This window comes from Corapipo altera, unplaced genomic scaffold, assembly GCF_003945725.1.
Source record: "Corapipo altera isolate COAL_440 unplaced genomic scaffold, ASM394572v1 0, whole genome shotgun sequence".
In the NCBI taxonomy this organism is placed as follows: domain Eukaryota; kingdom Metazoa; phylum Chordata; class Aves; order Passeriformes; family Pipridae; genus Corapipo; species Corapipo altera.
Genome location: NW_020884872.1, coordinates 35145418 through 35166387, shown reverse-complemented (window position 1 = coordinate 35166387; position 20970 = coordinate 35145418). Strand labels below are relative to the sequence as shown.

The window sequence follows — 20970 nt, the reverse complement described above, 5'->3', positions numbered from 1 at the left end:
TGCTCTCCAGCCTCTCATTCCCTAGTCTATACACACAACCAGGGTTGCCCCATCCCAGATGCAGAATCTGGCACTTGCTCATGTTAAACTTCATATAGTCTGTGATTTGCCACTCCTCTAATTAGCAGATAGCCAAAGCTGTCTCTAATGTATTCCATTTGCTTTTGAGGGAAAAAACCACCCAAACAACAACAACAAAACAAACAAAAAACCCCTACACCAAAACGGCCACAACAAAACTGCTTCCTTGAACTTCCTTTGGTTTACCAAAGGAAAGAGAAATATTTCTGGTTTATTTCTCAGCATGCAGTATTTAGTTGAACAGAACTAGTAATTTTGAATGGCACAGAACTGGGTTTTACATCCTAGACTCAATGTCAGAAAAACTGTGGGTTTTAACATTTGAAGAACTTTGGTCACTATTGTAGTATGGATCAGGCCCACATTGTTATTAACTCTCATTTCTCTCTGTTTACATACCTGAGACTACACACTTTCAACATATATGTAACTCACCCTGGTATGAGAAATTTTGATTTATAATTTATTCATCCATATATTCCTAGCATGAATGGATTGTTCTGCAAACTGTGAGCAGCCAATTCCTCAGTCTGTAAGAACATCTGGGGTTGCCCCATCCCAGGTGCAGAATCCAGCACTTTCCCTTGTTGAATTTCATATGCTTGGTGATTGCCCAGTCCTGTAATTTGCCAAGGTGTCTCTGCAGGGCCTCCCTGCCTTTGAGGGAGTGAACACTCCTTCGAATTTTTGTCATCTGCAAACTTGCATGGTATCCTTTCCAGTCCTGTATCCAAGTCATTTATGAAGGTGTTGAAGAGCCAGGCAGAATGGCAACATTAGGCACCATTGTGGCTAAACACTCCCTTATTGTTCCATTTTCTTACCCTGCTGTTTATGAATGTTGGAGATCACACTGGCTTTCTTCAATCAGGACAAGATCCTTCTGATTTAATGAAGACATCTGCATCTGTGATGAGGATGCCTCCTTGTTTTGAGGGCTATTACTATGGGGAGAAACAGGCATTTCTGTGTCAGTTTTACTCTTAATAATGCAAATGATTCATGGGTGAGGTAAATCATACTGAAAAATATTTTTTTTTCTCTCTGTGACTATAAGACTCACATTAGCTCATCATACAATGTAGCTATCCAAATTTAGAATATGCACATAATAGCATATAAAAACAAATGAAAGAGAATACTCTTTTATGGCATGATTTGTAACTTGTCATTAGGGGGATGAACAGATCTAGAGCAGCCTGGCCGAAAAGTAATCTTTTCTGGTGGATTAGAAGCTGGATATAAGCTGGCAATGTGCACTCACAGCCCAGAAAACCAATCATGTCCTGGGCTGCATTAAAAGCAGTATCACCAGCACGTCCAGGGGGTGATTCTGCCCCTCTACTCTGCTCTGGTGAGACCCCACCTGGAGTACTGCATCCAGCTTTGGAGACCCCAGCAGAGGAAGGACATTGACCTGTTGTAGCAAGTCCAGAGGAGGCTTCCAAGATGATGAGAGGGATGGAGCACCTCTCCTACAGGGACAGGCTGTGCCAGCTGGTGTTACCCAGGCTGTTTTGTAAATCATGTGAGCACTCTATTTGTACAGTAATTTACATATGAAAATTAATTTATTTGAGTCTCTCAATTATTTTAAAATGCTGGACCAGCTCCACAGGTGCAATAGCTTCTCTCTTTTTCTTTCTCCATTTTTGTTTTTACTTAACTTTATTAATTTATTTTTTCTCCTTCTGGGCACAATCACAAAGCCCTGTCATGTCAGACGTGCATGAATAGTTATAGTATTGCTTTATCTTGACTTTCCAGACAGACAAGGACTTTTCTTCTGCTTAGCAAGAAAGTTTAGGTTTCAAGTACAGCTTGCAGGTATCCTCAGCAGTGGCACTGGTGAGTTCTGCCTCTGTGCCTGTCTACTTGCAGCTGCTATAGAAGGAAGCACCTTCTCACTCAATCCTGTTACAAAATCCTTTTACCTGACAAATTAAGACTTCAGCTGTATTCCACTCAGCTGAGCTATCATGCATTTATTCAACCCACAGACTTGGATCTAATTTCAGCTACTCACTCACCCTGCAACAAAAGCTGCCCTGGGGGCAGGCTCAGAGTAGTGCCTTTGCACAGGCAGTTAGGAGCCCTCTGGATGGGCTACCTGCTCCAATGCTTGGCAAACCTTTCAGAGAAGAATTTTTCATAATATCTAATCTAAACCTCCCCTGGCACAACTTGAGACCATTTCCTCTCATCATATCACTTGATACTTGGTGGAAGAGACCAACCCCCACCTTGCTACAGCCTCCTGTAATGTAGTTGTAGAGAGTGATAAGCTCTCCCCTGAGCCTCCCCTTCTCCAGGCTAATCAACTCCAGCTCCCCCAGCAGCTCCTCGTAAGACTTGTACTCCAGTCCCCTCACCAGCTTTGTTGCCCATCTCTGGAGATGCTCCAACACCTCAATGTCTTTCTTGTCATGAGGGGCCCAAAACTGAACACAGGATTCAGGGTGAAGCCTCACCAGTGCTGCAGAAAAAAACAGTTTCTCAGAGAAACCCCGAGGTTTCTCAAAGTACTCACATGGGGCTCTCTGGGACTCCCATGATCTCCCACAGCATGTATGTGTCACTGCCTTTCTATGCCTTTCTTGAGAAATAAACACCAAGAATGCAATACAGAATATATCTTCCTCCAAATGTTAACTTCTTACTCTTCTGGCATTTTAGGTTATGCTTTTTTCCATTCCATATTAAAATCTAACTAAATACTTCGCTTTTAACAGCTTCGATCCCAAGAAAATAAGAAGTATACGGGTCTTAGAAATTAAAGACACCTACATTCTTCTACCAGTAATATTCATATCGAACCGTTTTTCTTAAACTTAAAAAATACAAACTCACCTTTCAGAACATATTGAAAATGTTGTCATAAAAACAGCTTTCATAAATGCTTTTGTATGCTGTATTCATTTATTTGATCTGTTAGTGCAATGACTAACAGTATGGTTTTGTATCACTAGCAAATTTCAATCTAGCTTGAATACAGAGCCATTAAAATTCCCTCTGTACAGACACTAAAGATAGACTGGAATCTTCAAAGGATGTTTCATCTCATCCTAGAATAGCAGTATAGGACAGCTGGACTGCCCTCACTGTGACTGTCTTTCACTATTGATCATAAAGAGAGTCTGGATGATGCAAATCTGTACTACTTGGTCCAGGACGACAGGTAAGGCTCTGCAAGTTCTCCTGGGTGTCCGGGCCTTGAAGAACTGGTGTAAATCAGAGCTCGGGGAAATAACACAAAACCATCATTGTGTGATGACTTTTAGAAAGGTGGATTGTCGATCAACTGTTCTCTGAAACAACAAATATAAGGTAGTAGTCGCTAGAGGGAGCCTCTTAATCATCATATCTTACATCAAACCACATTAACTTGGGCCTTCGGCTCTTAGATATTGAAGCACGTTAATACAGTCATGGAGTGTTACTGTCTCCAGTACTCAGCGTAAGGAAAACAAGAGTAAAAAGACAGGACTATGCAAGGCTTCTGCAAAATTCGACATTCATTCTGCATTCTGAACAAATGCAGACTTACTAAAGATTTCCCTACAGAAAATCAGCAAAGGCAGTTCAGTGGATGGGAACAGAATTAGTTTTGCCAAGACATTTTAAAGATGCCATCTTTAAGTGGTACCAGTGAGAAAGCATCCTTTCCCTCCTTCAAACACCAAAACGGGCACAACTTGTCACTTTGAGAGGAAAGTCCTTGGACCACTAGCACTACCCTCTCTTCTTTACCTTCATTACACTAGAGGTGTGCCCAGGTGGTAATTCCCAAATTTCCAGCCCGATTTCAACAAGTGCTAGTTAGAGCACCAATCTGGTCCAGCTCTCTCTGAGTTGGAAGATGTCTGTCTACAAAATAACAGTGCAGTATAACTGCAGACGTTTTCAATTTTCTACTGTACTCTAAATTTCGTAAATAACATAGCAGTTGTAGGTTGTGGTTCTCTGTTACAAATTCTATAGAATTTGCAAGAAGTCTTGGAAAAAACACAAGACAACTATGGAAGCTGTGGAGATAGCCCCATTTGCAAGGGGGCCTCTCTCATTTAGCAGAGTCCTGCTGGAATTGACTGCAGTCTGAACAAAAAAAAACATAAGCACCTCAGAAGGTGTTTCTTTTTAGAAAATATACAGCAGTATAGGGCATCAGAAAACAAGAAATCCTATAGACTTTAATGAATCCCTGAAGTGCTAGAGGCACAATGAGGGGAATGGGAATTAGAGAGGTACAGACTGGGATGCTGTAACACAGATGGGGATAAGAAAGCAAGCACTGAGAGAAGAAAAATTGGACACATCACTTCTTCTGTGTGTGTTGTCTGTAACCACTTCAGCATGCAACTGTTAGGGTGGGAGGGAAGAGGGAGGGGATCACCTATGGTGCTGTAATTTGCCTCAGAGGTGATCCACTAGCAAACCAACCTGAGCATTGCAACTGGTAATGAACCATAAACTCGTAATAACATCACCCTTCTCTTTTAAGATATGAAAACACAGGAAATTTTGTCAATAAAGCAAGATTGCTGTTTAGTTCTGCCTCATGCTGTCCCAAAACACTCAGTACAGCAGGACTCAAACAAGAAAAATCAAAACAGCAAGCATTAGCCAGCATGTAACCTGAATTTGTCCCTTTGAGTGACGACAAGAAAACAGGCAGCACTCAGAAGTGAAGCTGAATGACTCATTTTCTGAAAAAGCAAATTCAAGTCTCTTACTGGCATTTCCTCCCCACCCTAGAAGTATTTCTTACTGCGTGTGCAGAGACAACCTTGTCACTGCTGCAAGCACTGAGGACTGACATAAAGCGAAGAAATTAGCTTAGTTTCTATTTCTACAGACAAAGAATTGCTGCTCCGTAAGTACAGCGATTTTCTCTTTTCTCTGGTGGAAGTGAGGAAAGGTTATTTATAGTGCCTTTTATGGGAGTGTCTCAGACTTGAAGCAGATCATTCCCGTCCCTTGAGAAACTGGTGGTTGGGCAGAAAGCATTTTAGCTGCATTTGTGGTGTTCCCCAGCCTGACCCTCACACGCTGTATGAGTTGTGCAAACAGCAGTGGGATGTGCAGCTTCAGGGACTTCAGGATAAGCTAGAACATCCAGCTGCTTGCAAGTTCTGGTATAACATGCTTTTCCTGTAGTGAACTGTAAGACGTGCAACTATGGCAGATTTCAGGACTGTCTCCAGAAACAGTTACTAGACGCTGTGCCATAGCAGCAGTCCTTGTGCCGAAAAAATTTTGAATGGTTTTTAGTCGACTGAAAACAAGCTCATGCATCAGTCTATCAACTGCCTGCTTTGAACATAACTTGACCAGGTACTGTATTCCTCCCTTACTATGTTGGAAAATGCACAGGAAAATTTTAATGGGTGTTTGGAAACATTTTTTCTTGCTCCTGCAGATAAAAATATCTCAAGGAAGTTTTTAAAATATTCTTTTTCTCTTTACAACAACATTATTCTCATAGAAACATACATACAAAGTGAGAGCTGCAGACAATTTGTTATCATGAGTCTGACTTTTATCTATCCCAAGTCTTCAAAATACGAATTTTTCAAAGAAAGTTTCACAGACTGAACAGTACTGAATTGAGTGGTATTAACTGTATGACTTTTCGCTGAGTGTTGCCAAACTGATGCCGCAAATGGGTAGTGTGTATCTGAGTACATCTAAAAATAAGAATATTTTCTCTTATGCAAACTGGCTTGACTTGGGATTTCAGTATCTTGTAAGTATTTTGATGGAAAGGTAAATACTTATTTGAATTTTATTGCTTAGAATCAATACAGGAAACAATTAATTAAATATGAAAGGTATGCAAGCTAAACTCCCCCCTTCTCCCGCCCTTCCCCGTCCCCATTCTGAGATTATTAAAAGGGATGAAGAAGGGCATAAAATCTAAATTATTTTGGGGGAGGGATTAATGATGGGAGAGGGAGAAAAAAGTTTTGCTTTAAGCCAAATTCAGTTCAGGTAAGAGAGAGGACTGTTTGCTTGCAGCACAGCTTCAGTGGTGCTTTGGCAAAAGTGGTTCCACAGAGGTCTCCAAAAATGCATCCTCTGAACTGTTTGCTGCTGTCCCAGCTGTCAGGGGCCAAGCAGGGAGCTGCACAGCTGTGTGTGCAGGGACCTGGGCTCCCTTTGATTGTTCAGAATGGGGAAAGCTGCTTTCACTGTCTGTCTTGCTCCCACCAGAGCTGCTAAAGTTTCTCTGCCTGGACTCCCACCACCTTTCACTAAGAAATGGCTTGACAGGGATAATACCAGCCAGTGCAGTAACTGGTTTTGGTATTACCTGCTGTTTTACAGGCAGCTTCTAAGGAAGCTCAGCCTTTAAATCAATGTCTCTCTAGTGTGAAGTGCAAGCAGTTAGTGACAACCAATTGCACAATTAAATCTGATTATTTCCATCTCCCTTTTATTTCAACTGCTTTGGAGGCACATAGTATTTAAATGTAAAAGATGGCTGAGGTATTCTCCAGCACTTTTCCTATATCTACTTAGGATGCAGCAAAGGCACAAACTCAAATACAGGAAACTGAGTGTCTGTACATAGCAATGCTGTATCAGCACTGGTAAGTAAGTGTTTGGATTCCGATTTTCTAAGCATAGAAGTTTAAATTTTTCCCTTCAAAGCTTGTAGTGTTGCTGGATAAAATGTAAGGACTATAGATATTAACTAAGCTGCTTAATACCTCATTTCCAGAAAAAAAAATATGAAACCAACATAATTTATAAAATTGAGATGCTTGGGACAGTTCAGCTAGACATGGGATAAATTTGAAAAGAGTCTATTTTAAAGCCTCTGAACCAAGTTCACTTGGCCTTTATTTCAAAGCCTTTAAACAGTTTGTCTTGTCCTGGCATGGAATGGAAAAGCCCCAGAGAAACCTGTGCATTCTTAGAGTAAAAAAACAAGAGGACAAAAATTCTTCTAAGAAAATATTATTGGAAAAAGATGACTAGAATTTCTACAACTACAAATACCTCTTATAAAACTGAAAGTAAACTTGGCACGTTATGTAAAGAAGCAGCAGGTTGCTACTTTCTCTATGATCACAGAAAACTAAATTACATTGACTGGATTTTAAAAAGCTCTTCTTTTCTTTCTGAACACTAAGTATTTTTCATAAAGCTGAGTCATGTAAGAAAAGAGAATTATTTTGCTGTTTTAAGATAAATTTCTCTACACAAAAACAAAAAATTCCTCTAAGAAGCGAAGAAGTGGTAGCAAGAAAAATAACATTAATGCCTTTACTCTTCTTCATTTAGGGTCTGATCTGAGGTACACTGTAGTAAATAAAACAGAATGTTAGCAGGCTTTGGTAAAGTTTTTAATCTATTTTTATTGCAGTGACTACTAGGAAGATGTAAATATGACAAGGTACTCTTGGTTTTGCAGGATCTGAACACTCCAAATGCAGAAATGATTTGGCAACTAGCATCTTATTGGTAAGAAAAAAGTCATGAGTTATTGTTATATCATACTTAGATCTTTGTGAAGCTTAATAATGATATAGTACTGTGTTATAAAAGAGTAGCATTGTTTATCCATAAAGTACACTAACAATGTGGGGTTTGTTTTTTTTTTTTTCTTGTTATTAATTTTTGCACAACCCAAAGGTCCCAGTCTGGTCAAGAATGATGTCAGAGGAACTTGATCCCATTCTCAGTTTCCCAGACCAACTTCTTATAAACATCCCAAGCCACTGAAGCACAATCACTTGTATGTCACGTGCTACATGTAAATTCCCACGTGAGACTGCTCACAGGAAACTTGGAAACAATCAGAAAAGGAGATTTTAAAGTTATGGACCTGACATTTTCCTTTTCATTACATCTGTTTGGGTCAATGATAAACATGTAGCACACCCTCTGTGTCTGGACTGAGTGGTCTAGTTTGCAGCCAAGCTTACACTGGAGGGTCTTTGGCCACATGTGGGGGGCATGATGAATGGCCAGGTCATTGGCTTCTCTTTCCTTCTTCTGTGTTTCAGGTCACCCCTGGTTACACCCCTGATTTTTGGTCTGCTTCTGCAGCCACCAGTCACACCGCTTTCCATCATCACACAGCCAAACATTGTTCTATTGATGGCTGATGACCTTGGCATAGGGGATGTAGGTTGCTATGGGAATGATACTATCAGGTAAGGAAACTGAGTGTAAGGGTAAACAGAGCTGGTGTGATATTTAATGTAAATCTCAAATCTTCTGCCTAGGATTACTTCAGAGCCTAGAGTGCATTCCCAGGGGCAGCTCCGCTATGTGGAGCTGCTTTACTGTGGGAATATGCCAATTGTTCTTCTGTATCCTTTAATTGCCTGACATTGAGAAAGAGCTATACCCAAAGATATACCCAAATGCTGTCCCCTCTTTCAACATATTATTACCTCACTTTAACTTTATGTTGCCGTTATGTTTCCCATTCTTACATCAAAGTACAGTTAAATCACTGCAATGAGCTATGTTACTAGGAAATACTTCTATTTTCAATCTCAAGGACATAGAATTTGCCGCCTTCTTCAAAATCGTGCCACAGTATTGCCTTCTGGCTTTCTACCAGCTTGTCACTTCTTTGAACAAAATCAAATTTGCTGTGATCACTCCCCTCACCCAGCACATTTCTCAGAATCTTACTTTAATCAGCTTCAGTTGGCAAGATTCAGATAGGCAGCTGGCAAATGTAGGTACCTGATGGGGCTCTGCACTGCTGGGCCTCCAAACCATCATCCCCATGGCATGGATTTCTTTTCAAGAGCAGTGGGGCACATTTGGGATGTATTGGTGGAGTGACTAAGTACCTGGAGTCTATTAGCAATTGTCTCTCCACAGTGCTGAGAATCCAGGAGTTCAAAGCAGCATTTTGGGAACTGGTCCTTTCAGAAGCCATGTTTATCTAGCTGAGATGGCAGCTGTGCTAAATGGTGGAACTATACCAACTGCTCTTCCAAGTTACACTGCACGGTACCTCTGGTGAAAGGCTGTAGGCTGTAGAGAATAAGAAACCTTGTTGCAGATGTTGTTTTCTGGCAGTGTGTCTTTAAGGGAGGAATCCATAACAGTACCAGAACAAAAGAACAAAACATCCAGGATCCTACTGAGGATTTTGTCTACATGTGAACAACACTGAACTGCTAATTGCAAAAGCAAAATTGTAAACCTGAAGTTGAATCTAATTTAAAGCAGAAGTAGGCATACCTTACATTGGAAGAGGAGATACTGTATTCTGAAATGTAAGATATTCTCTCGTCTGTAACTAGTGTGCTAGGCAAGCCTGGTTTTGCCTGTTGCCAGTTATCTACAAAACACCCTTCTCTCAACTACTCTTAATTCATGGTGCCACAAGAGATTGCCACTACAGCGTGAAAACATGCAGGATTTCTTTCTATTTTTCTCCCTTTCCCTTCATTTCAAACATCAGGAGAAGCATTTTGTTTGCTTTCTTACCTGTACTGTAAGTCACATAACATCTTGTGTAGTCAAGCATTGTTACCCTGTGGCAACTAAATTACCATTACACTGTACGCTGATATGCTCCTCTTCAAAAAGCTGATGTAGGAAATGCTGTTTTTTAAAAATCTGGTGTAGGAAATGCAGCTCTGGAGGGATGAAAGGTCTAGGCATGTTTCATGCAAGTTACGGAGCTTCCTGAGGCAGAGAGAAAAAGCACAGGTCCAGCAGAGAGACAGCTCTCCTCGTCCCCGTGGGATTGATTATCTGTTAATTCAGCCTCAACCCTGGGTAAGAAAAATATAATTTAAAAATATTTTGGAGAAGAAAAGGCACTGAAACATGTTGCCCAGAGAAGCTGTTGATCCCTGGAAGTGTTCAAAACCAGGTTGGATGGGGCTCTGAGCACCATGATCTAGTGGAAGGTGTCCCTGCCCGTGGCAGAAGGCTTGGAACTTGATTATTTTTAAGGTCCCTTCCAACCTAAACCATTCTATAGTTCTATGATTTCTGCAGGACTCTTCATAGGACATGGGAAACAAGAAGGAATGGTTGGCTTGAAATTAATCCAGATACTGATGTTAATGTGAAAAGAAAAAAAGAACTATTTCCCCATCACTTGAGAAAGTTAAAATAAATTTTAAAAAATTATGTCCTGACCATCTTCAAATAGAAGAAACTTCCCAAAATAAAATTAAGTATATAATTCTTTATTCCCTTGAAAAACCCTCTGAATGATATCTGATGGTGCTGGTTGCATTTTTAGGACCCCGAACATTGATCGCCTGGCAAAGGAAGGAGTGAAACTGACCCAACACATTGCTGCGGCTCCACTTTGCACCCCCAGCAGAGCAGCTTTCCTCACTGGCAGATATCCCCTCCGATCAGGTTTGCCTTGCAAAACCAAGCAGCCTTTAAACATTGCTTTATTACTGTAGAGAACAGTGTCATACAATGGGCACAAAAAAAAAAAATGATGGTGTGCAAATAGAAGGGACGCCACAGACACATCATCCCTCACTGAGACCCACAAGACACCAGCCAGGCCTAAAACCTTGGAGGTGGCATCTATATTTATGGAGCACATCCAACTGATTGGGGGGGAAGCAGAGCAGAGAAAAAACAGCTCTGCAGAGCATCTTGGTCCCCCCAACTCACAATTTCGGTTGCCTTTTGGTGCTCTATTGTACAGATTGCAGCCAGAATGAAGTTAGAGCAAATCGTTACATTCAAAGAAGTCATTACACAAAACAGGAATAATAATAATAATGACACATTTCTAAAGCACCAGTTATATTAATTTCTGTTATGGGTGATTCCTCATCATATGTCCGAAACAGCTCAGCCCTGCAGGGAGCAGAGTAGATCTGTGCAGATGTGTATCCATTCCCTCCAGTCGAGGTGCAGAACGAGTCATGTATGGGAAACTTCTTTATGAATCTGCCAGAATTAATCCATCCTATGAAATAACAGTTTGACAGCTATATTATTTTTCCCAGTTGTGTTTTTGAAGAAAAAATACTATCCTGTCAAACTGCATCCCTGAGATGAAGAGGTATGAAAAACAAACAGCTCTACATGTTTCTAACAGCAACTCTCAAACACTTGTTCTATTGCAAATTATCTTCAGAGCCTTCATTCCTGAGGCATTTTGAAGCTGATATGTCATCCTACATTTATCACGACAGCTCCCACTGAGACTGGTAGCTTGAAAATGCATGTGGGCTTGTACAAACCCTCTCCCTCTATAACAGGACCAGCGATGTTCAACAATACCAGGAGTGACTGAACTTCACACGACACTGTATGATGGGGTTATGCCAGTATAAAATGCTAAATAATGGGGTGTAAACCTGCAGGTGAAGACAATACTGCAGTGCTAGGTAACTACTCTGTGGGTCTCAGAAACGGGATACCAGCCATGACACTGTGCAGGGAAATCTTGAGTTCCCAGGTAGCCTTATGTGAGCTGGAGTTTGAGGCTAATGGGGGGTTTAAGTCTCCTTATGCTCTTCCCTGCCCACACAGTCACACTAAGTAAGTGCATTTCATACAGCCTGGATGCCACTGTAACATATAAAAGCTCCTATACTACTGTGTCATTCCTAATGAAATGAAATGAAATGAAATGAAATAAGATGTCTCAGTATGAGGTACAAAGAAGAATGGGTACCACAGAGAGGCTTAACTCTTGTTTAATTTTGTCCAGAGTCCTAGATTCATTTTCCCAAACAAACAGCATTAAGATGAATGTTTAACACTGTGATTTCAATGAAATCAGGAACCAACAAAGTATGTTGGCTAAAAGTACTCTGCCTCTTATACTTACTCAGATTGCTTTATTTTTAGGGATGGATGCTATAAATAATTACCGTGTTATTTTTTGGAATGCTGGCTCAGGAGGCCTTCCTCCAAATGAAACCACTTTTGCCAAAATACTGCAGAAGCAAGGCTACAGCACAGGACTGATAGGTATGGAGACACTCCTAAAAATGTTCTAGAATGTGTTTCACCTGCAAATCTCACTCAAACCAGTTGTTTTAGTTAGTAACTGCTAACACCTCAGTTGGAATATTTTTATTTCCCAATTTAAGAATATTATGTAAGAAGAAATCCTGACCAGATAGTACCTTTCTTAAAAGAACAAGCACCTGATAAAGCAGAAAAACTTTACTGGTTGTCAAAATATATAACGGAAAATATGTTAATAATTCCTGAATATTATTATGCCAGGTACAAGATGCTTATTTGATGCTATTTCATTAAAAAAAAAGGCAAAAATATGAGTGCCATTTAAATATGCATGATGATGTTTTACTCAGTTCAGAGTTCATGGCAAAAGGGAACAGCTGCTACTTAAACCAGTAGAGACAATTTATAATATCACAGGATTTGGCCTTTTAAAACCAGAAACAAAGAAATCATTTTTGTCTTCAACACAGCATGACACTAAGTTCACCACAATTTCAGTACAGCCTGTAAAACATTGCCTTCTTCAGCATTGACATGAATTTTGTTTATATATTATAGTTCTATCTTTTTAATAGTTGTAACTTTTAGTCATGATCTAGTTTCAAATTATTATTTATCTTAGATATGTCACATAATTCCACAGGCTGATAAAGCACAAACATTCCTGAGCTGAATTTTCAGCTAATTGTCCTACTTCATCTGAGCATCTAAAATGTCAAAACCCAAAATCTACATCTGACACTTAAAAATATTGGCTGTACAAACCAACTGAATGTATTAATAAAAGTTCCTGTAAAAATAGATTTATATTCATTCAACAGAATAAATCTAAACCACACAGGACAAAACTAAAAGAAGCCTTCCATGCTATTTAAATTCTACATTACTAAAGCTCCATCTCCTGTTAGTTTTGCAGCAATATTATATTAGTCATTTTAATCACCTCATAAAACAGCCCATGCATGCTTCAGCTTGGTTTCAGCATGTAATCACTAAAAAAACAATCAGATTTCTCTCTACTCTCCCAAGGGAATTGCCCTGCAGGGAGACTCTGCTGCATACTTCCCAGAAGCAAAATGAACTAGCATTTTCCCTGTGGGCATCTCAGCTAAAATCACACTATGGACACCAAAAGCATCACTTAGTTTAACTGGATTGACAGATCCTGATTAATTGCACCGTAGGGGACGGTGGGAAGCATCAGCTGTAAGTGATACACAAAAACCCACAAGAATTTTACATTCAAGTCATGAAGCAAAAAAATCTTAACATCTGTGCATGTCACCACAGCTGAATGAGCACTAAGTAGTTACACCTGAATGGTTTGTGATTGTTTTGCCCTGAGCACAACTAGTTTAATTGCAAATTAAATCCTATTAATAATCTGCAGCTTGAGGTGATAATGAGACTTTTTGTTGGGAAATGCTTTGAAGATATTTTGTAGTCAAAAAGCCAATGTTGCATAACGTATGCCCTCAGAGATTAATTTATCTTAATTATACACTTAGTTTATCTTCTGGAGATTTGAGTCTTTTCTAGCATGTCAGAAGTCTTTATCAACCTTGGCTGGAGATTTAGGTGTTGGAGTGCATTTGGATTTCAAGGATACTTTAGCTGCACCTGTATTCATGACCAATGTATCTATATATTGATTACAAACCTGTTTCATTCTATAGCTGGCTCAAGAAGTAAACTGAGTAGATATTTTAGCCGAAAGGAATTCATCCACTTAGAATGGAACTTCCATTCTTTCCTTATATTTATATCTAAAGAACAGCATTTTTTTTCCTTCCGAAGCGTTTTTTTCTGCTCCTATTGTAATGCACAGCAATTCTATTGAAACCTACTTAGAGCTGGCTGCTAGTATATGTATTGGTAATATCCTAAACAAATGGTTTACTCTAACATCCTCTTCTAAGTGCACAATTCCTGACTCCACAATACAAACTAGTTGCAAATTAGTCTTCAAATACAATTCTAAATGTTCATTTTGGTCTATAGATCTAGTACCCAAGATGTGCATTACATCAGAGATCATAAAATGCATTTAAACTACATCTCTGTGACGAGAGATAAATTTTGTTCATTTGATTCAGATATTCACAAACTTCAGTGTTTGAGCCAAATGAGCCTGCTGGCAATGTCCCCATATAAGTGCCTAACCAGTCTGTTTGAATAGGCTGGAGGGGAAGAAGAAGCATGGTTTTGATGTGCCATTCATCATAATAGTTTGCATGTTCATAATAAAGAAAAAATTGCATTGCAAAAGGTCAAGAGATGTTCCTTCTGATACATGAAGACTTCAACATTTAGAAGAAGGAGGCTTTAACTTTTTAAGATTTGACTAAATACAAATAGCAAAAATATTTATAAAACTAAGTCTTTTAATCTCATTCAGTATATGGAGATACAATGATCAGCAAAGTTACTTACACATGTACAGTTTCACGAGAAATCCTGATCTCCTGAGTTCAAGTTTTTCAGGATCTGGTGGTTTATCCCACAAACAGGCAGCTGAGCTGCCAGTTATTTGACTACTCTCCATAGCCTCCCTTATCAATCTGGCACCAACAATGAGTGTTGCCACAGTCCTGACATGAAGCTCTTCAAAACTTTTCAGAAACAAGTCTGCATAGCACCTTGAAGGTAAAGAGACAACAGAACAGCGTTATTTTGTCCTGTGCTTAAAAAAGGACAGCTTCCTCCTACTTTACCTGATAGGTCTCCAGAAAAACCGTATATTTTTGCTCAGTTCTGAATTTTTCTAAATTTCTAGTTCCCCTTATAATCCATTTTTTTTATGTTTGCTAGAAGCTTAAAGGCATGAATATGCGTGCAGAGCACCAGTAACTTTGTTGGTAGAGGTTTGGTTTCATCAAACCCATTATATCACTACATTCTCAGTATATTTCTGTGTAGGATGAAGAAGTCATCACCAGCAGAATGAAACCAACCATTTTGGAGAAATATTTTGTATGAGGAAAATGGGGTTTTATATATTTTCTCTTTACGTTTTAAAAATCTGTATTTTCAGGGAAGTGGCATCAAGGTGTTAACTGCGAATCCCGCAATGACCATTGCCATCACCCTTTAAATCATGGATTTGACTATTTTTATGGGATGCCTTTTACGCTAATAAGTGACTGCCAACCAACAGAAACACCAGAGATGGACAGAGCTTTTAGAAGGAAACTCTGGCTTTCTTCTCAAATGATTGGCCTCATTGTACTCACTGCTGCCCTGGGAAGACTGACCGGCTTGATTCCAGTCCACTGGAAAACACTGACCTGCCTTGCTGGGTTTAGTCTCCTGTTCTTTGTATCCTGGTTCTCAAGTTATGGGTTTGTTCGCTACTGGAACTGCATTATGATGAGAAACCATGAAGTTACTGAGCAGCCAATGGTGACAGACAGAACTACATCCCTTATCTTGAGAGAGTCCATTTCATTTATTGAAAGGTAAAGGGGGTTTTCCTTGATCACATATTTTCTTGAACACCTTGCAACTTTTAAACAGCACTTTGCCATGTGAGTGTTTTACAGTTTTTATAATATCATATAGGATTATAAGTATTATTAAGCTTACTAATTTTAAATAATATCAATATTTATACGGTATCATTAAACCAAAAAAAATAGCTGCTGCTTAAGAATGTCCCGTATTCCTTGCTTCACTAAAGCTGATAACATTTCTAAATTTCCATGCGTTAGACTGAATATTTCTAGACTATATTGGGGAAATATGTATATCTATCAATGAGACCAACATTGCAGCTTTAAGGAATAGCAGCTAATGTCAGAAATGCATGTGTGGGCCAGGGAAGGAAAAGCAGAGCTGTGTTGTAGCCTTATCATAAGTCTGGTACGTGGGCAGCAGCTGGCAGGCGATGAACCTGCTGCCTTCACTTCAGTAGCACAGTGGTGGTTTGCAATAGCAGAAAGTGGAGCTTCAATCCAGAAGTTTTCTATCTATGATTCAGAGGAAAAAAGGAGGTAGTTTTATACAGGCCAAACATTACTTGATCAGACAAATCCTAATCACTGGGTTATAATATCTTACAAACTATGATGTCTCTGAAGAGATTGTTATTTTTCATTACACCTGACCTCTGTATGCATTGAGAACCTTCCTCCCTAACAACAAAATGTTGATTTCTGTTCCTTAGAAATAAGCACAAGCCATTCCTCCTCTTTCTTTCCTTTTTACATTCCCACACCCCTCTCCTCACCACAGAGAAGTTCCTTCGGAGGAGCAGACATGGTTTATATGGAGACAATGTAGAGGAGATGGACTGGATCGTAGGTAAGTCACCACAGCAATTAAAAATGTTTCCAACTATCTAATACCTAGGTGTAAATATGTAATTAAACACAATTGTTATGAAAAGGACAAGGAAGATAATTAAAAACAAGTAGGAAAACGTCCTAAGCTTTTTATGAACATCTGTTAATTTGTGTGAGCACTGTTGGCTTATAGCATTGGCTTTTTACTTTCTCTGGTCTTGGGTAAAATGAGTCTTTCTGGTCATTCATTTTATTTTGGTCAAGTGTTCACCAGTTTTAACTATGTCCCCTTAGCTCCTGTCAAGGAGCCCTCCTGATCTTCTTATTAAATATTGAGAATTATTTCATTTTCTTTGATTTATAGAGATCAGGTAATTTCAGCCTCTTATGGTCATTTCTAAGTAGGTGATCAGAACGTGATAAAACCGATAAGTAAATTAATTCTAGATATACACCAGCACGCTATTTATTTCTGACTGCTGCATTAAGCAGCATAATAAATATTTTTCAGCTCCATTCATAAATCCAGAAGTGTTCATAAATTTTAATTGGTATGCCCCCCCAAATTAGATTCATGCTATTCTTCAGCCTGTTTTTTTGGAGGGAAAGACGAGTTATTTATCATTCAGTCATGATGGAGGAAAAGGACCCATACTGGCAAAAGAGTTAGGTACATACACAGAAATTGGTTTCAAACCTACCTGTCAAACACTTACACACCATGAATATAATCAAGAAATTAAAAACATCAGAAACAGTTCAAGAATTACTTTTAAACGAAAAGGAATCCATCCAGTAATGTAATCCACATCCTAACTGCGGTCTAGACAACATAAAGTAAGGCTACATGACATTTTTTACACGTTTCTCATGATAGCCACCACTGATGCAGAATCTAACTTTTTGGGGCCTTGAATCACATTTTCTTTCCATATTTTTACAGTATGTGGCACTTCTGCCCTCTACAATACAGCCTGTGACTGTGGTTGTTGCACTCTGTTAAAATACAAATAATAAAGGGATTATAGTACATCACAAATCTTCTATGCTTTTAATAAGCAATAATATTAATATTAGTGAAATAATAACTAAATATCTTAATCTTAAAAAAACTCTTCTTTTAAACAATGGGCAGCCCTACATGGATAAGAAATTACATTGATGAATGTTGACAAGTCAGAGGCTAAAATTTATGTAGTGTTAAGCTATATTTTTTTCTTTTTAATACACACATATTCTTGTGTTTACAGGCCAGGTTCTAGATGCTATTGATAAGGAAGGTTTGAAAGATACTACACTAGTTTACTTTGCCTCTGATCATGGTGGATGGCTGGAAAGACAAGAAGACAAAAGGCAGCTGGGTGGCTGGAATGGAATATACAAAGGTAAGAGCTGTCAGGGACAGTGACAACCCAGCATCAACTAGTAAAGTATTTTGGACACCCCTAACGTGTAGATAAGACTGATGCTTAAGGAGTGACAGTATTTTATCATTGAGAAACAAATTTGTCTCATTTTAATTAGGCATTTAAAAATGAAGTAAATGCTAACCTGGGCAGGTGTTCTTTATAAGCATGAATTCTCAAACTGTAATTTCCTCATGAGGCAACTAACCACAAGTTAATTTTTATTAAGATTGTATAACTTTTTACTTAGTACTACTTTCATCTTACATCTGAATCCTTGCTTTCACAACAACGGGTATGTTATAGGATTGTAGAAGAAAGATGAGGAAATCATTTTATGCCTGAAAATTTTATCCACACTGAGTGCTGATGGGGCAATGTGTTTGTAAAACAATAGAAGGTAGTAAAAAAAAATAAAAAAAGAAAACCATTCAGGGGTGGGGCTGATCTAGTGTACACACTTTCACTGATGCTGAGGAGAAGGGTCTTGGCAGTAAAAACAAAAGAGTAAAGAAGGCTCATGAAATTAACATTAGCTTATAGTACAGTAACATTTGTCTAAAATTTCTCTTTATTTTAAATGAAATTTATTTTAAATCCTTTTTTTCTTTTTAAATGAAAGGTGGAAAAGCTATGGGAGGCTGGGAAGGAGGAATTCGTGTTCCAGGGATATTTAGATGGCCAGGAGTGTTACCTCCAGGAACAGTTATTGATGAACCTACAAGCCTTATGGATATTTATCCTACAGTAGTTCATCTGGCTGGAGGGGCAGTGCCTCAGGACAGGTACAAACACAAGTATCTTTATTACTCCTTCCTTCCCAAAATAATGGAAAATAAAGTTTGGAAACACATTCTAAGAGTCTGATGTTTTCTTTTTCAGTCCTGCTCCTTTTCTAGGCACATCTATGTTAGTACAGCTTTGTCATCTCTTCTCTACATTTGAAATCGAGCCTCTACCCAATATCTTCTACAAGCCTCTTTCTCATTCAGAGTTGCCAGTTCCAATAAGAGGTTTGCAGAAGGAATGCAGTCCTGTATAGAGATCAGTCTGATGATCTCTGTTTTTTCTGTTAGGATAATTGATGGCCGGGATCTGATGCCTCTACTGCGAGGAATGGTTGCGCACTCAGAGCACGAGTTCCTGTTCCACTACTGTGGCATTCATTTACATGCTGTGAGGTGGCACCAGAAAGACAGTGAGTATACAGCCTCTCTCCAAAAAATTAGGTCCAGTCTACAGAAGGGCACACTGGCCTAACACATTTTTTTCTGGGATTGCAGCTTTTCATGTAATTCCAGGTGTAAGGTGTTAAAGAACTTACTAGCATTGCCTGTATTGTACGGGACAAAGAGGTTTTTTTGTGGTTTCAAGGCACATGGCGTGCCAGGTAGGCTACTGGAGCTCGGGATAGGTCTCACCCGCATCTCCACCTGAAAGCAATGCCTGAGGAGTCAGTACCCTAATTGTCTCATAGAGAAGTCCTTGTCTCAGCCCTTTGTCTGTAGTCCTGCTACCTTAAAAAAGAAGCAAGCCGTGGAATCCCAAAATCTTTTTTTCATGTTTTCATAAAAAGCAAAGTGACTAATAGCTTGTACTTGCTGAAAACTTTGGAGAAATTTCAAAATGTCAGAAATCATTTTACATTATTGGTTTAATTCTGTGACACCTAATTTTAAATGAAATTAAAATACCATATCAACTAATAAGTGTAGAGCTGAAGTGCAAACAGAAACGAACTCTACAAAAGTATTCACTCCTCCCTGTGATAACTGCCAGTACCACTGCAAGCCTTCTGTGATTCTTTCTTTCCTGCCAGGTGGAGCCATTTGGAAGGCTCACTATGTGACCCCTATCTTCAGTCCTCCCGGAGCTGGGGCTTGTTATGATAGAGGTTTTTGCCCATGTTTTGGGGAAGGTGTGACCCACCATGACCCTCCATTGCTGTTTGATCTCTCACAAGACCCTTCTGAAGCCAAACCTCTCTCGGCTGACACTGAGCCCCTCTTTGACACTGTCATAAGGAAGATTGGAAGAGCCATCGAAGAGCATCGCAGGACACTGACTCCAGTCCCAGAGCAGCTCTCTGTGTACAATGTGGTGTGGAAGCCGTGGCTGCAGCCGTGCTGTGGGACATTCCCATTCTGCTGGTGTGATAAGGAAGGTGATAGTAAACTTGCTGACTTTTAAAGGATGGAAACAGATACTTCATCAAAAATGTATTTAGATTAAGAGTGTTTCCTTTTGGGGTGTTGCTCAGTGGGTCATTTTTTTCTCTAAATGGAGCCTTTATATAGGAATTGTTCCAGTGAATGGCACAGTATTTAGTAAGGGCTGGACTATGGGCTATGGGCTGGACTCCCTCAGGGAGGGCTTAAGATAGAAGACTATGTTTTAACTTGCATCTGCTGACAACTGAATGAATAGTTCAAATGCACTGAAGCAGGTCAAGATTAGATCTGTACAAGTAATGATATAACTTATGTTTTGATGATTACGAATGTACACTCAGAAGCTTTGTTTTGGTTTTTTTGTGCTGAATTTCTAAGTGATTCCTGGACAGAGGTCTTCCCTAATTTTGTTATCCTTACTGGTGATGCATAAGGTGCCCCTATAATAAAATTTTGCAGACTATTGCTTCAAAAATAATAAAAAAATAATTTTGCCCAGAGACATGACAAGCTGGGTAGCAGCTGTCTGCACTCTCTGAGAAGGATGGGACTCCTCTGATTGGAGTCAGCCTCTTTTGATGGAAAACACAAAAGGGAAAGGATTTTTTCTTTCCAAAGTTCCCATCCCACCCAGCTGCCTAAGCAGCACTGGCAAGGGCATTTTGGCATTGATGGCCACAGAAGTGCCACACTGGTAATGAATTCAGTTATTTGGGCACATGACTGCACAGGTTACCCTGCTGCCCTTATCTCAGTCATAACTCATTGCTGCTGACAAGTAGCAGGTTCAGAAAAGACTCTTTGAAAGATGCCAAACACTAACTATGAAAACAAATGATAATTTACTATGGAAAAAAGAAATGCAAAATAAAGGCATTTCTTGCTTCTCAAGTTACATTTCTACTCCACCAAAGAGCCAGAGCTACTTAGGTCTATCTCCTCACTCTTGCTCTTTCTTTTGTTGCAGTTCTTTTCTTCTTTGTGTTAAAAGAATTGTTCCTAATTAAATGGCCTTGCAGGTAATGCTTTTCATTGTAGGGTATAAAATTCATCTGTTCACATAGACATGTTTACACTGGTATATCTGAA

The 20970-nt window shown here is 39.3% G+C and overlaps 1 protein-coding gene across 5 annotated transcripts; it reads left to right on the top strand.

Annotated features, from left to right (window-relative positions):
* The first annotated feature begins 4856 nt into the window (after positions 1 to 4856).
* Positions 4857 to 20215, top strand: LOC113947334 (arylsulfatase D-like). 5 transcript variants are annotated; one of them, XM_027643790.1, is made up of 12 exons: positions 5068 to 5415; positions 6604 to 6674; positions 7502 to 7551; positions 8097 to 8246; positions 10316 to 10437; positions 11899 to 12021; positions 15056 to 15479; positions 16187 to 16323; positions 17555 to 17689; positions 18333 to 18495; positions 18787 to 18908; positions 19530 to 20215. In XM_027643790.1, exons 3-12 carry the CDS (start codon positions 7526 to 7528, stop codon positions 19898 to 19900), a joined length of 1773 nt encoding a protein of 590 aa, XP_027499591.1. In that variant the 5' UTR covers positions 5068 to 5415; positions 6604 to 6674; positions 7502 to 7525; the 3' UTR covers positions 19901 to 20215. The 5 variants fall into 5 exon arrangements, with proteins under 5 accessions (XP_027499575.1, XP_027499600.1, XP_027499584.1 ...); XM_027643774.1 differs by lacking the exons at positions 5068 to 5415; positions 6604 to 6674 and adding an exon at positions 4857 to 4954; XM_027643799.1 differs by lacking the exons at positions 5068 to 5415; positions 6604 to 6674 and adding an exon at positions 4857 to 4954 and having other exon boundaries at positions 7502 to 7553; positions 8111 to 8246.
* The last annotated feature ends 755 nt before the right edge of the window (positions 20216 to 20970 follow it).

Excerpts from the sequence above, each read along its gene's own strand:
- LOC113947334 (XM_027643774.1), top strand. The coding sequence starts at position 7,526 with ATGATTTGGCAACTAGCATCTTATTG. Across the intron at positions 12,022-15,055 it reads CTACAGCACAGGACTGATAG|GGAAGTGGCATCAAGGTGTT; the intron begins GTATGGAGACAC and ends CTGTATTTTCAG. Across the intron at positions 18,496-18,786 it reads GGGGCAGTGCCTCAGGACAG|GATAATTGATGGCCGGGATC; the intron begins GTACAAACACAA and ends TTTTTCTGTTAG.